At 26.5% G+C, this 15,732-nt stretch overlaps 1 protein-coding gene across 1 annotated transcript in view; it reads right to left on the bottom strand.

Moving 5' to 3' along the window:
- LOC136968596 (alkaline ceramidase 3-like) overlaps nucleotides 1-15,732 on the bottom strand; it is a 66,699-nt gene that overhangs the window by 37,544 nt on the left and 13,423 nt on the right. The window contains 3 exon segments of the mRNA XM_067262598.1: nucleotides 5,010-5,091; nucleotides 5,384-5,436; nucleotides 9,748-9,800. Of these exon segments, the coding sequence (XP_067118699.1) occupies nucleotides 5,010-5,091; nucleotides 5,384-5,436; nucleotides 9,748-9,800 (188 nt within the window).

Raw genomic sequence — 15,732 nt, 5'->3', positions numbered from 1 at the left:
TTAGGTTAGAATGTGCATCCCACTATTTCCTTGCTGGAATTAGAGACAAGCCACCATCTTGGCTACCTAAGGTAACATTAACCTTAACATCTTATAAGCATTTTCAGGTCAAAAACAAAATCGAATAAAATTGATAGTGTCTATTCAAATTTTTTGATCTAAAAAAATCAAGCTAAATGCTGAAACAAATTTTAGAACTTCTTTAAAACCAGTTAAATTATGTTCATATTTAACTTATATTTTAAATACAAAAATATAAAATTTAATACTAAGACAATATTAACAGTATTGATATTTAATTGAACTTACTTCTTTAAATATAAATTACTGTACTTTAAGGATTTACTTTTTATAAAAATTAAATGCATTTATAGTATATTTTAACAATAAAAAAATTTTTTAATTCTTGTTTACAGTTTATTGTTATCTTCCTGAATTAAAACAACTATTAATGAAAACTGATTTCATAATTTTATTCTAAATGATCAACTTAAACATTCAATATTCAGAATTAGTTCATTCTAATTTATGTTATATTAAAGTTTTAATATTGTCATGTCTGCAGGAAAATTTCAAATAGCCAATGTTGTTATTTATTTACTACAGAAATGTACAGTACATGGTCTTGTAAGCTCTAGTCTTTCTGTATCAATTCTAATATAAAATCAGAAAATTCTCTAAAAAACTTTTTTGTTCCTACTTCCATATGACTAATAAGTTGTCTACACTCCTAACCATTATTTCAATGCCCAGACCAAACTTGCACCTAACTTTCTCCTCCACCTGCCTCTCAATAAATTCAGCTAAAGGTTCTGCTATTGGCAAACCAACTGGCACTCTCCTATTCTGCCTACCTATATAAAAATACTCATTATGTACTGTACAAAATACACATTAAAAACTGTGCCATGCACCAAGTATTACACATCCTGTAGCTTCAAACTGGCAGACAGACCTTTCCCATATCAAAAACATGCAAAAATAAAAAAGCCTATTGCTGTCACACAGATGGTATAGAGACAAAGTTAGCAGGCTTTAAGGATTCTAAGCTTGAGGCAATGTGCCATGAATATTGCACTGATACACAATGGCTTTCAGGTGATCCCACAGGTAACTCGCTCAAAGATCATAGCAAATATATTCTTCCGAATTCATGCTTATTGGGAGAGACATTTAAGATGGAGAAGATTTTGAGCATATCATATGTAACTGAACATATGAATGTATGTGATACATATGTAATCAATGTTTTGTTTGTAATCAATAATACAAATGTTTTGTTGTTACAGCTGAATTTTTTGATACAACTGTATAGTTATTGATACATCAAAAAATTCAGCTGTAACAAAACATTTTTCCTAACTTGAATTTTTTTATTTCAAATCATTAATAGAACAAAATAGGTTACAGATACTGAAAAACAGACTTCACCAATGCATTTCTCATAAAATTCTGACCTAAAATTATGTTACATGACCCTCTTCCCACTGAACATTCTTGAAATGAATCTAATATGAACAAGGCTAATGACCAACAGACACCAACATAGTGCCAAAAAAATCCCCCCTGAATCTAAATGTTATACACAGTAAAATATTTTAAGTACAATAAAATGTCACATTCAACTCTTTCAGCATTTCAAGCAGTCAATTAGTTTAAATGACATCTGCTCTTTTTATAAATTTTTATTACATTTAATTTATTCAACATTATTTTAAATTATATCAACTTTTAATAATAATTATTCTTTATTACATTTTTAAACATTATTTATAGTTATTTAATAAATGCATTATACATATGAAACTGGTACTGTTATATAAAAGAAATTACCATTAATTGCAACATAGATTTGAAAAGCATTGCAAAAGTGGAATAAAAGCAGAGATTAGGCCACTGAAAACGATCAGGGTAAAACCACTAATTTATTATATAATTATTGGTATGTAGTTCTGTTTACTTATTTGATTCTCTTAATATTTGATTTTTTAGCAGGTTAGTTAGGTATAATAAACTAAGTTTTTACAGTTCCACATTTCAAGTTTTATTTCTGAAAATGAATCTATAAAATTGAAATATTTGAAAATTATGAATTATGAAACATATTCTCAATTTTATATAATACAATAAAACAACTAATAAAGTTATTTTCTTTTTAAACACAGAAGCTATTCTTTCTTTATGTTATTTATAGATGTTTATACAGTTTTCTATAAACAAATTTATTTGAATAACTAGTAATAATATTTAAAAAATCCAAATATGTAAATCTATTTAATATTAAATGGACAAGTAATTAAATTATTTATTTATTAACTATGTAAAGCTGTGTTTTGTATTTTAAAAGGTCAGGTTTAAATGGTCAAGTTTGTAAAAAAAAATTAGGTCAATTTTATCTTTTTTGTTTCTGAAATTTCTCATGAATAATAATAAAAAGACCTAAATACGTGATCTGTGCAAAAATAACTTAAATACTTTTGAATGAAATATTTTACATTTAAACATATTCTCAACTCAATTGAAAATTAATTATAACATAATAATAGCCCAATTAATTACAGCGAGAGTTTGGATTAGTATAAATTCATTGGGCTTCATGATGATGTTATATAATTCAAAATTAGTTTTTATTAGTGATTATTATTCATGAAAAACGTCAGAGCCAAGAAAGATATACTTGGTTTAACTTTTATATTTTCAAAGTCATATTTTGTAAGTTTTACATAACAAATATAGGTTTCAATATTTTATATACCGTATTTTACGGACTATAAGACGCTACGGACTATAAGACGACCTGAATTTTGGAGGCAATTTTTCGAAGAAAAAAGTGCGTCTTATAGTCCGTAAAATACGGTAAATATTTTAAGAAAATTTTAAATTTAACCACAATAACAATAACTATTTTTCAAGCAGCATAATACAAATTTTTATAAATATTCAAGTGCAATAGAGTACAATTCCAATTGTTTCCACATTTACATTAAATTAAATTTTTTATTCTATTTAAATTCTTATAAAATTTTTAATTTGATATTTGTTATTGAAACTATTTGTACTGAAACTTTAATAAAAAATTTTCTTTCTTTATGGTATTCATTTTAGGCAAAATTTTATAATTAATATTTCTGTTAAAATCTAATAAGTCTTATATAATCAATAATAACAAAAAATAAGCTTTTGAATAATTCTAAATTAATGAAAATTAAATAATTTAAATTAAAAGTAGTTTATATTTTTCATTATTCATGTTTATTCTACACATAATCTTCCATCTTTAAAGAAAAATTGGAAAGCTATAAAACATACTACACAAAAGCTAAGATGAAGAACTAACTTATTTGTTATGGAGTCTATGTCTCAACATTGTACACATTAATGATCTTTGAATTAATTTCATTTTAATTGGAGACAATACATACTGAAGATAAACTTTTATTTTTTTAAAATAAAATATGTGATTATTCACAGATATGAATAGTTTCTAGAAAAAATATTGTTTCTGCACTTTAATAGTTGCTAACGTCAATGAAATTTCTTATGCATTATTTTCAGATATACTTGGCTTCCAACATTGAAAGATGTCCAGAATTTTCCATTGATATACTGTATCATTATGGAATAACTAGAAATTCCCCCATCAAGCATGATGGAATATTTTTTATGAGAAAGTAGAGATTGAAGAATTGAGAAGAATAAAGATGCAGCCTTTGACAAAGCCATTCTTACTCAATGTTGCTCAAGTTGGACTTCACGACCTTCAGGGGTCTCAGTTGTTCTTATTCTTTTAGATCTAGAATTTACTTAACCAATTCTACTCTTATGCTTTCTCCTAGACATTTTTTGACAAAATAATGAGTCTTTTTAATTCCATGTTGATAAAACAAAGATGAATTGTATGTACAGGTACGTTTGTTAGATGAGTGATAACACTTTCAAAATAATGGGCTTCTTAGATTGTTACTTCCGACTGGATAATAGAATGTCACATGGCACTATTAAAAAAATTTTTTTAAAAATTTGTTATAGAAGTGACATGGTGCAGCTATTTATAAAGTTTAAGTTTTAAATTTAATGAAGTAAGTTTAAAGTCTAATCCAGCAACTTCAACCTTTAAATTTCCGGTACAAACGACGAAAATTAACAGAAAAAAACTAACGTTTTCGAATCTCCATCGAGATCTTCCTCAGGTTCGTTAATGGAATGTCATGAGAATAGAACTCTTTTGAAGTTCAAAAAATCGAACATCTCCAGCGTGCGATGATGATGCAAAACATAAGATTGATATAATAGACCTGAGTCTACTAACGTAACGTCGCAAAATATCAATGCAGGAAATAAAACCATGTCTACCATCGTGGATTGACCTCCGAGATGTATCGCCATGCGTACAATAAAACGTTACTGTCTTTGTAATTAATGCATTTCCCCGATTTGGTAGCTCTGTAAATCACCAGGGTCTCCAGGGTTTAAAAAATGCCATTTGCCAAAATACTTAAAAATGCAACTTAAAGGAAGCAAAATCCCCTTGTCAAGTATGAACGTCACTGCAACGTATATGTAATAACCAATCTGAAATTAATAAAATGTTTATTCTATAGCTAATAAATATTTCCACAAAATAAGTAGCCTATACTTTCCATCAGAATATAAAACAAATATAACAAAAATTTCATCTGAATTGGACAAAAATTGCAGGAGTTATAAGAAATTCACACACATAGACGACGGCTTTTATATTATAGAATAATTAAATTACATATGTAATATTATTTTTCATATAGTATATATTTATCTTATTCATCCTATTCTATACAAACTTACAAATAGAAATTAAATTTAAAACAGAAGGAAATGCTAAACTGGAAATATCCATTAATCAAATTTAAATACAAAGCTGTTATAATAAAATTTTAATCTAATTTATTATCTGCTAAAAACATTTTTCAAGATTTACTATATTTTTAATATGATAGTATTTCATCATCAATTATAAGAGAATTACTTACAATAGTTACTACAAGTCCATAAAGTATTAACCCAATTATTAATGGAACATTTCGCTTTTTTGGAGGACTGTTAACCTCAGCTCTAAAGTAAGTAAGTAAGTAAGTAAGTACAGCAAGCATTAATTAAAAGAAATGTTAATTGCATAATATTCATAGTGTTCAATTTGATTTTAGATTAATAAGAATAAAATAATTAAATATCCATTATAAGTTTATAAGCAGTGTGCATGCAGATTTTAGAAACATTATATAGTTAATTTGTGATGAAAAATTTATTACCAAAAGTGTTGCATGTTAGTGTTAAAGAAAAGTCTATATTGAACATTTTAGAAACAATTTCACAGAATTATTAAAACTTTCAGTATTATACTTACAAGGCATATACTAATATCAAACTACCCCAAACCATCGGTAATTCATCAAATAACTGAAATAATTTCAAAAACAAATATTATATCTTTTATATTTAATAATAATAATTTTAAAAAATAAACTATAAAAACAGCCAATTTATTGAAATGCTTAATGAAATGGAGAAAATAATTCAAATATTTAGATCTGATCACTGTCATTTTTAATGCTTAATGTAGCTTCCCATGAATAATGAGTTGTAACTTAACTGATTATGTATATATTTACAGGCTTTAAACATATCTTCCAATGTTTAATTTACTGTTTTAAATGTTTTGAAATTAATAACTGAAGATAATTGATTAAATTTAATTGATATGATTGTTTTATAATAGTTACCAGTGTCAAATCTAAAGAAATTTTTATATAGATTTTCTTAATGAAATAAAAGGGTACAATAAATACGAAATAAAAAAAAAATTAAAATGAATTAAAATATATATATTTAATATTTAAATTCATTATATATTAGATAATAATTCATAAAATAAAAGATTTATATGATATATATTTTATAAGAAAAGCATTTACTTAACAGAAAAATTAAAATTAATCCCACAAATACAACAATAAAGATTCAACAAATTGATGGCAAATAAATCAGTATTTTCATTACAGTATGTTCAATTATTATATCACAACGCTCACAAAATTGTTTACATTTCATTATCGTATATTTTTATTATTAAGTATTGACTACACTTAATTTTTTTATTTAAAAAAGAAATGTAATAGTATCAATCTAAATAAAATAAAATCTGATTATTATAATCATAAAAGAGTTATCAGAATTAACATATCCTAAAACATATAATTAAATTATTTGTTTTAGGATATGCTAATGGGTATATAAAGGAGTATAAATTATACTTTTAAAAGAATAAATATAATTTAATGATAAAAAATGAATTATAGTTTTAACTATATTATTAGCAACAACCTAAATAACCACTATGTGTTTTAATTAAATCATCAAGTTATACATTTTAAAAAATTCTTTTAACATGTCCTTTTAATGTGAGAGTCAATAAGATTAAAATTTTCACTAATTGTAGTCTTATTTAATTATAATGCTTAATGTTATCAGCCAGTCATCACAATCAGTATAGGTGAGTTCCAAAGTGAATTACAATAAGTTATAGTATATGTTATATTAATATATACAGTGATTATTGTATGTGCTATTTTTTATTATAGTTGAAACATTTGATTTGTTTGAAAAATTATGCAATAAGCCATTAATTACTTTTTCAGTTTTATTTGTGAAAGAATCATTAGAAGAGTATACTCATATAACTCTAATGTAGTAGACAAGATTAAAGAGTTTAATAGAATCAAACAAATAGCTTCAAACTTGGGATATAAAAAAAGTACAACAGAAGGCCTGATTAAAAGATATGAAGGAAGTAAAAGATTAAAAATCTAAACAAATCACAATATTGAAGTTTTAGACTATTCACAAAAAATAATAAAATATTTTTGAGTCTATCATTAATCCTTTAATCCGACCACCGAAGTAACAGCAATAATGGTTAGAAGAATAAACTTCTTTAAAAACAAGTAAAACGTATGTAGAAAATTCACAAAGTTAAAATTGATCTAGTGTCAGCCTTTTACTTGAGGATCTGACACTTTTCTATTAAAACCACAAAAATGGCAGTTAAAATGGGATAAGGACAGTATGTATGAGAAGAATTTTTGTGGTTTTAATAGAAAAGTGTCAGATCCTCAAGTAAAAGGCTGACACTAGATCAATTTTAACTTTGTGAATTTTCTACGTACGTTTTACTTGTTTTTAAAGAAGTTTATTCTTCTAACCATTATTGCTGTTACTTCGGTGGTCGGATTAAAGGATTAATGATAGACTCAAAAATATTTCATTATTTTTTGTGAATAGTCTAAAACTTCAATATTGTGAAGAAATTATCCAGAGTCGACATGAAAATTGTAACTAAACAAATCAGTTTAAAATCACCAAGTTCACTTATAATAAAAACATCAAAGACATCATGAAACAAGTATCAGACAAAAACACTCCAAAATAGTTTACAAAAGAGCTCCTAGTTTGTATAGTATTCTCAGAAATGACAAAGACATACTTAGGAAAGAGGAAAAAGCGGGCATATATAGAATTTCCTTTGAAAATCAGCAATTAGGAATTAAGAAGGACTATATTGGAGTCACAAGAAAAGGCTTAGCTGTTAGATTTAAGGAACACAAGTATGACATTAATAAAGGGCACTGTAACACAGTTTTGTCAAGTATGGCACAAGTGGAGGACTCTGTAGTTAAATAAAGTGAAGCTACTATACTCAAAACCATGCATTCCCCATCATTAGCTTTACATGAAGAAAAAATTGAAATCTACAAAAGTAAATTAAAGAATGGTTGTATTAATTGAAGGGATGCGGATGGATTAGCTTCTGCATGGAAATTCCACATACAAGAAAAATTAAAATATAATAAGTCTTACTCCGTACCTGCCCTTATATTTTGATGCCTTTTTTTATGTATTTATTTTATATTACTTTATTTTATTATTTATATCATTGTTGCTTCAGTGTATTTAGCATGTTTTATTTTGGTATTTGTTTATTTATTATTTTCATTTAAAATTTGAATGTATAATGTTTGAACGTACGTTCGTTACAATTTTAAAATATGTTCGAATACCAGTACACCTGAAGATGGCCTATTCCATTAGGCTGAAAACGTTAGTGTTTAATTAAATAAAGAATTCTCAATGATAGAAGGTGTTGAATGCTTTATTAAGTGTTTGTGAAAGAATTTTTTTTATACCTAAACTGGCCCATGGTTCATGTAACAAGGAATATCATTAATGCCCTGAAAGTTATCTTACCTCCAACTGTCATGCAAACACCATCATAAGTTGGTTACATTTCCAATATTTCACTGCCATATAAACAAATTATGTGAAAACTGGCATAATTTTGTAAACTATATAAATTAAATTGCTTTCTTCAAAAAACTAAATGTATTTATTAAAACAAATGTTTTCAACCTATTTTAAGTTATCTTGGGCTTGAGACTGCAAATGTCTAAAAATGAACATTCAAACCCAACAGTTATATATTAAAGCCAAACGATTCCAGAATTATATCAAGCTCTATTACTACTACTATTAATAATTAATTGCTAAGTAATTAATAATAGTAGTAGTAGTATGGCTCAATATAATTTGGCAATCATTTGGTCTAAAAATAAAATGTTTGTTAGGAAGCTTACAAAAATCGAATATCAATATTAATAGTTAGATGGCCAAAGTGGTTAAGACATCAACTCTGCAGACCTAGGATTGAATCCAGGCAAACAATCCTAAAAAATTTTTATAGATGATCCATCCTGGATGTCAGGTCCCATCCCTCACCATCCAGTTGTCTCCATTATAAGCCTAGCTAAACCCACAACGGGTATGGAAAAAATGGTCTTTTTAGTGACCGCAGGGCAAAGAGTAAAAACAAAATATTTAAAATTATAAATGAATTTATAAATCATAGAATATTCTTGGAATATAAATATAACAACACAACAATAAATTAGTTGTCTTAATATTATTTTGTCTTAGACTCAATAATTAACATTAGACTACATTAATTTTTACAATCTAGTGAACTTTACATGCAAATTCTAATAATTTTAAGTTTTTTAAAATGCCTTTTAACATCTTAATGTTATGACTTCTTTTATGCCTACTTGTCTTTGTTTTGCACTTTCACACAGTCTTAACATTAACTTGCATATTGTTACATATTCTTTTTAAAAGTGTTATTATTGTAATATTTATATTGTGAGAATATTCTACAATTTATAACTTATATATATATATTACATAATTTTAAATATCAGTATTTGATTTATGTAAACTTGGTAATCAGGGCAATGTCAATAGATGAGGCAGAGAGGAACTGCCTCAGGTATCATAAAAAAAGAAGTGATACTAAAATGGCATCATAATGTTTATAAGTACATTGGCACTATTCTTAGGCTTGTCTGAAATGCCAAAATTATTCAGAATAAACCTGTTAGTAATAAACATTTCATTTTTGAACATTTGCAATTTAAAGCTAAAGATGACCTAAAATAGGTAAAAAAAAATCTTGTTATAATAAATTTGGCTTCCTGAAGAAAACAGTTTCATTTATACAGTTATATAAAGTTACCCTACTTTTAGTGACCTTACAAAAAATTATTTTATTCACTGTAAACAACATTCAATTAAATTAACATTAATTACTGAAATAAAAATAATTTATTTTGCAATAAATTTGAAGTTTTAAGTTAATAATACTATCGAATATTAACTTACTTGCATTCCATACTGAAGTGTCATATGAAACCACCAAGAACCACATCCGACAACTGAAAAATTTATATAATGTTAAAGTATTATTTAATAATTTTTTTAATTAGTTATGGTAAATTTCAAAATAAAAACAAAAATATTAATTCTTTTTTGCCTCTATGTCCTTACTTTTATCGATTTTGTATTTGTATCCTTGTCTACTTTGAGCTTTGTTTATTAATAGGCCTTATTACACTGGTGTAGTTTCCATTTAGCATGTATGGGAGATCATAGTCAAGAAGTCAAAACAAAATATCTTTATTTTCACGTGAAATCACAGATGAAAATAAAGATATTTTGTTTTGACTTTTTGACTAAGATCCCCTCTATTTGCTAAATGGAAACTACACCAGTGTAATAAGTCCTATTAATAAATGAAGTCAAAAGTAGACAAGGATACAAATATAAAACAAAAATAATTCTGATTAAAAGCTTTTTTATAATATATACATTAAGAAAACTGACTAAATAGAAAACCAAACTAATTAGTTAATTTTAATTAAAAATCTTAATTTATTGTAGAAATTTTTAAAATAATAATTTAATTATTATTTATTTACTCATTAGAATAATTTTTTATAAATATTAAATTTTAAACAAGAAAAAAACTGCTTAGTTAAATTTTAATTTATTTATGAATTTCATTAAAATAGTTTAATGATAATATAAATTTGCAATTTTCATCCATTAAAGAAATAGCCAGAAAAAACAGTTCAGAAGGGTGTGCTAACTTCATAATCAGAGTTCAAGTGATCATAATCAAGTTCTCAAGTAATTGCAATTGAATTTTAGAACAATTCTGACTTTTAAATTTGGATGTATTTTAATTTTGTTTTTTGAGTTTACTATTCAATGGTTATCATCATGGGAGGATCTTCACATTCATAAAACACTATTTTAATGGATAAGCCACAAAAAATACTACACACATGAATCTTTTGCAGGTTTAAAAGCATGAATATGAATTAAAAAATATTTACAAATGTTCTGAAATATTTTTAGTTATATTGAAGTTAAATGATAATTTAATGGACATATAATATACTTAAAATTAAAAACACTAAACCTATAAACCAGAAAATTTTTATAACAATTGCAAATGTTTTCACCCATGTTAAATGAGCATCATCAGGCAAACTAATCAATCACCAAATGCTGAAAACAAACGGGGGATTGCCACACACGTTCAGTAATCCCCGTTTGTTTTCAGCATTTGGTGATTGATTAGTTTGCCTGATGATGCCCATTTAACATGGGTAAAAACATTTGCAATTGTTATAAAAATTTGCTGGTTTATAGGTTTAGTGTTTTTAATTCTAATTTAACCAGTTTTAAGTGGCAGTTTTCTTCTATAATATACTTTATAAGAATATTCATTCTTTTCTAAATTTATTCTATTTAATTGAAAACTTTACTTACTAATGTGTTGAAAGATGACAATATGTTGAATTTAATAATAAATAACAGCAGTAATGAAATATGTTAGCTGTTTTGCTAATTAAGCTATCCTTTGACATTTATCTTTAAACAGTTACTTTTAAGAAAAGAAATAAACTGCTGCTAAATTTCTTCAAAACTACATGCACTTATTGAACTAAAGTGTTTTTGACAACTATAAAAAATTTATAGATGCTCTTTTGAACTTTATATTATTCAATTTCATAGATGTTCTATTCTATTCCAAATTTGTTTGATGAAGATATTTAAACTATAAGAGTCAAAAACATTTCAGTTCAATAAAGCATTTGCTTCCTAAGAAATTTAGTAGCAACTTATCTCTCTTTTAACAAATGACATACCAAACTTTATAAATTCTCACAACAATTATGTTTAGTTTAAGTTAATTAATTAATCCAGTATTTCTCAACTGCAATGCATAATACTGTAACATTATTATTTTTATATTCATCACCAATGTATTTACATATTGTCATCAGCAATATTTAAATTACAACTATTTTTTTTCCTATAGTTAAAATACCATTGATATTCATACAATGAGCAAAATTAAAACATTAAAAATGATTTCATTCATTAATTGAACATAAATTGAAAAAAATTTACAAGCAAGTATTTTTCTATATGTTTCTAGTTTTCAGAAATGTACTATAAAAATATACCAATATCATCTAATCTAGACAAAATAAGCAATATTATAAGAATCAATAATAATTAATCTATTTTATTAAAATCAATTAATCAAATTTATTGTTTTGTTGAAAAATTTAATAAAACCATTTATTGCACTATTTACAAAAGTACAATTTTTTATCTAATTTACAATCAATTATGGCACAATAATGTTATCCTTTTAATAAATATACAGATTTATGGCCCAAAATATCAGTTTGAACTATAAATTAATCTGCATTCAATTGCTGATGGAGAAGTGCCAGCAACTGATCACTCAACAAGTGAGTGAGCAAAAATATATTAAATACTATAATAGCTGTACATTCTATTGTATACTTCATTTTAATGCATATACATATATGATGTCACATAAAAGAACATGACTTTGGAATTAAATGTTTAAGATAATTGAAGTGAAATGACATTATAAAAGATTACCATTTGATACACATATGAAAACATTTAAGTTCAGGACAAAAAATCAAAAATATTAACGATGCAAACTAAATTAATTTGATCGAAATGCAACATAAAGCATGCATTTCAAAAACATAAAGCCAAAATCAGAGTCCAACCAGTTACTTTATTGTAAACTTATCACAAAGGATAATTATTATTTAATACAAGTATTAATGGCAATAAAATCCAAAAGATTGAAAAATGAACTTTAATCATGTTTAGTTTTCAAGAAATAATATTCATGAATCTATGAATACAGTAATCATTTCAAGATTATTACTTTTGGTATTTTATTATTATTCAAGATTGTTATTTTTAGTAATTTATTAAAATTACTAATAAACTAATTAGTAATTCAAATAAGTTAAAAATATATAAGTGGTAAAATTCAATATAAAGACAGGAAAAAAGTAGATTCACAGCTAGAAGAAATTTTATGTATAAAAGCTTTTGTTCAAACAGATTTTAGAAAGTAGAATGATAACTATACAAGATCATTACTTACTGGTATATTTTCTAGACTTTAAAAAGCATGTGACACTACTGTCAAAATTATACAACTAAATAAAATTAATAATACAGTTCTATAGTATAATAAAATTTAATAATAGCATTATTTATGTTTTACAATTAAATTTTTATAGAAGTAATTTCTAATTAAACTATTTCATGGATATCATTTACACTATATCTTACAGATAATTAAATTATTATATTTTAGGATACATAAAAGATATGATAAATCCCCTCATGTATGGTACATGGACAATATCAAACTTTGCACATCCACACAGAATCAGTTTCAACATCTCTTACAAACTACACATATACACATATACAAATGGAGTTTGGTCTAGACCAGAGTTCCCAACTTCTGTTTCACAGAACGTAAGGTTCTGCCAATAAAATCTGCCAGGTCTAGTAATGTATGAATGTGTAAATGCAAATTTGGATGTGAGGTGCAATTGTTCTATCTTGAATCAAGTCCTTTTATGATATCCTATATATGTGCTAGAGTTATTCATAACTTTATAAACAGTGGAAACAGATTTATTGGTAATGGAACAAACCTAAATCATGATATAATGATTGACAAGATAATGAAAGCCATAAAAACAGTAAAACTTAACCTAAAGCTAGAAAATCAATTTAAAAAATAACCTTAAAAGTATCCAACATATAAATAATAATAGTCATAAAATGTACTTTAATTTGTCAATATCTATAGCACAAGCCTATTTAATCTAATAATGGGAGTGGCCAGTCAGATGCCTGATGGTACTATACAGACTATGATAATAGTGATAATAGTGTTGCCAAGGGAATAATTTATTAACGTCCCATCATCTGTAGTCTGTTATAGCAGAATGGTATAGCATATAAGTGGGTATATCAGTCAAAGATTATTAGAGTTTTGCACTACAATTGTTTTGTGATAGGCCTATTTTAAGTATTTGGATTTTTCAAAAATTTTAACCTATAAATTCCCACTACAGGTATACCTTGAGTTACATCATTCTCAATTATACGTCGTTTGTCAAAAAAGTATATGGAAAAATAAAAATCAAGTTTAAGTCATTTTATTTGACTTTACATCCATCCGCCACAAATATTGAAGTCATAATATCACTAAAAAAGCGTTAAAAGCACATACAATCATATTAAAATATGTAGATTTACAGTAAATGTTAATACAGTAGAGCATTGATTATCCGATTCCCAATTAACCGACCGCGTTCTAGTCGGTAAATTCAAATGTCCGCTAGTGATGTGGCACTACAATATTTAGTTATGTCTTGGCTACTTTAATATTATTTTTGTTAAATTTTTGCATGTTTTAGCTGGCAGCACTGGCTCGACCATGAAAGGGAGACTAGTATTTAAACCAGGCCTAATACACTATACTAATAATGTATTTTTTCATACTTTTCGGTTATCCGACTTTTCAGTTATCCGACCAACCCCAGTCCCCAATTAAGTCGGATAATCAATGCTCTACTGTATAATCATCATAAATCCTAGAGAACAAAACATGAAAACATCAGTGTTTCTGTGTCGTCTTATTTAGTGGTCTTTAAGTGCTCATTATTGGCGTTTTCCACCGTAGTTTCGACTTACATCGTAACTACACAAGTAAATTCAGACTTACGTCATCTCATCTGGAACCAATTACTGATGTAAGGCGAGGTATACCTGTATTGACTGTCTGTTTGTCCTTCTTTAATCTCAATTACAGTGTTAGATATATGAAAATCAAGACCAGTTATGAAAAGCTTAGGGACAGGAAGCACTCAATTAACTACACACAAACTTCTGGTCTACACTGGAAGTCAGGTGAATTCAATTCAAAAATTTCCCCTGAATGGAATTACATAGATGACTGTGACTGGCATGACTCTGTTGTTATCAGGAAAAGTATGATGTACAGGGGCAAGACACTACTAATTTGAGATGGAGAACATATATTTTAAATTAAAAAATTAAACAAATTAAGAATATGATTATAAGCCCAGCATTATGACAATGTCATAATATATAATAGCTCATTTTTCTTTCATTTTCAATAAACTGTTTTTGTTGTTTCTATTTGCTATTTTATGTATAATCATTAAATATTGTCAGGGTTCCAATATTTTTTACTAAGGTGAAAGTGGTTCCTTGATAAATATAAGTTGGAAACCACTGGTCTAGACAAATGCAAAACACTACACATTGAAAAAGGAGTTCTGAAGAAAGGAGACTTTGTACTCAGAAGTGGGATATTGAGTCCATGGAAGAGGGCAAATTTTACAAATATTTTAGGATTCCAACAGGCCAAACAGATATGCTTACATAAAACAAACTTTAACACTCAAATACCAAAACAGACTATACACAGTACTAAAAGCTATTAATATGTATGTTATCCATGTACTCATTTATTCTTTTGGAGTTATACACTGGACATGCACCGATCTCTAGCACCTCCAAACAACACTTACTAAACATACAAAATATCACCCAAAATCATCCATAGAAAGACTAACTCTTACTCGTAAAGAAGGTGGCATGGTCTGACTAATATAGTAAACCTGCACAACAAACAAATTCTGACATTGAAGGAGTTTTTCCACAAAAAACAAGAAACATCAAGATTGCATAAAGCTATAACTCTGACAGACAGTAACCACACACCTTTAAACTTACATTCTGAGCATTATTTACTGTTTATTTATTATGAACATTATTTGTGTGTCGAGCTAAGACTTAGCTCAACACATAAATAACATAGACACCACTAAGCAGTTATGGGTCCAAAAGGCACTTCATGGAAGGCATGCCTACAACCTAGCTCAGGAGTATGTTGTCAAAACTGCA

Source organism: Centruroides vittatus, unplaced genomic scaffold, assembly GCF_030686945.1.
Source record: "Centruroides vittatus isolate TY-2023 unplaced genomic scaffold, ASM3068694v2 contig_1033, whole genome shotgun sequence".
Lineage (NCBI taxonomy): Eukaryota > Metazoa > Arthropoda > Arachnida > Scorpiones > Buthidae > Centruroides > Centruroides vittatus.
Note: the sequence above shows the minus strand (reverse complement) of the source record. Positions and strands in the feature narration are given on the sequence as shown.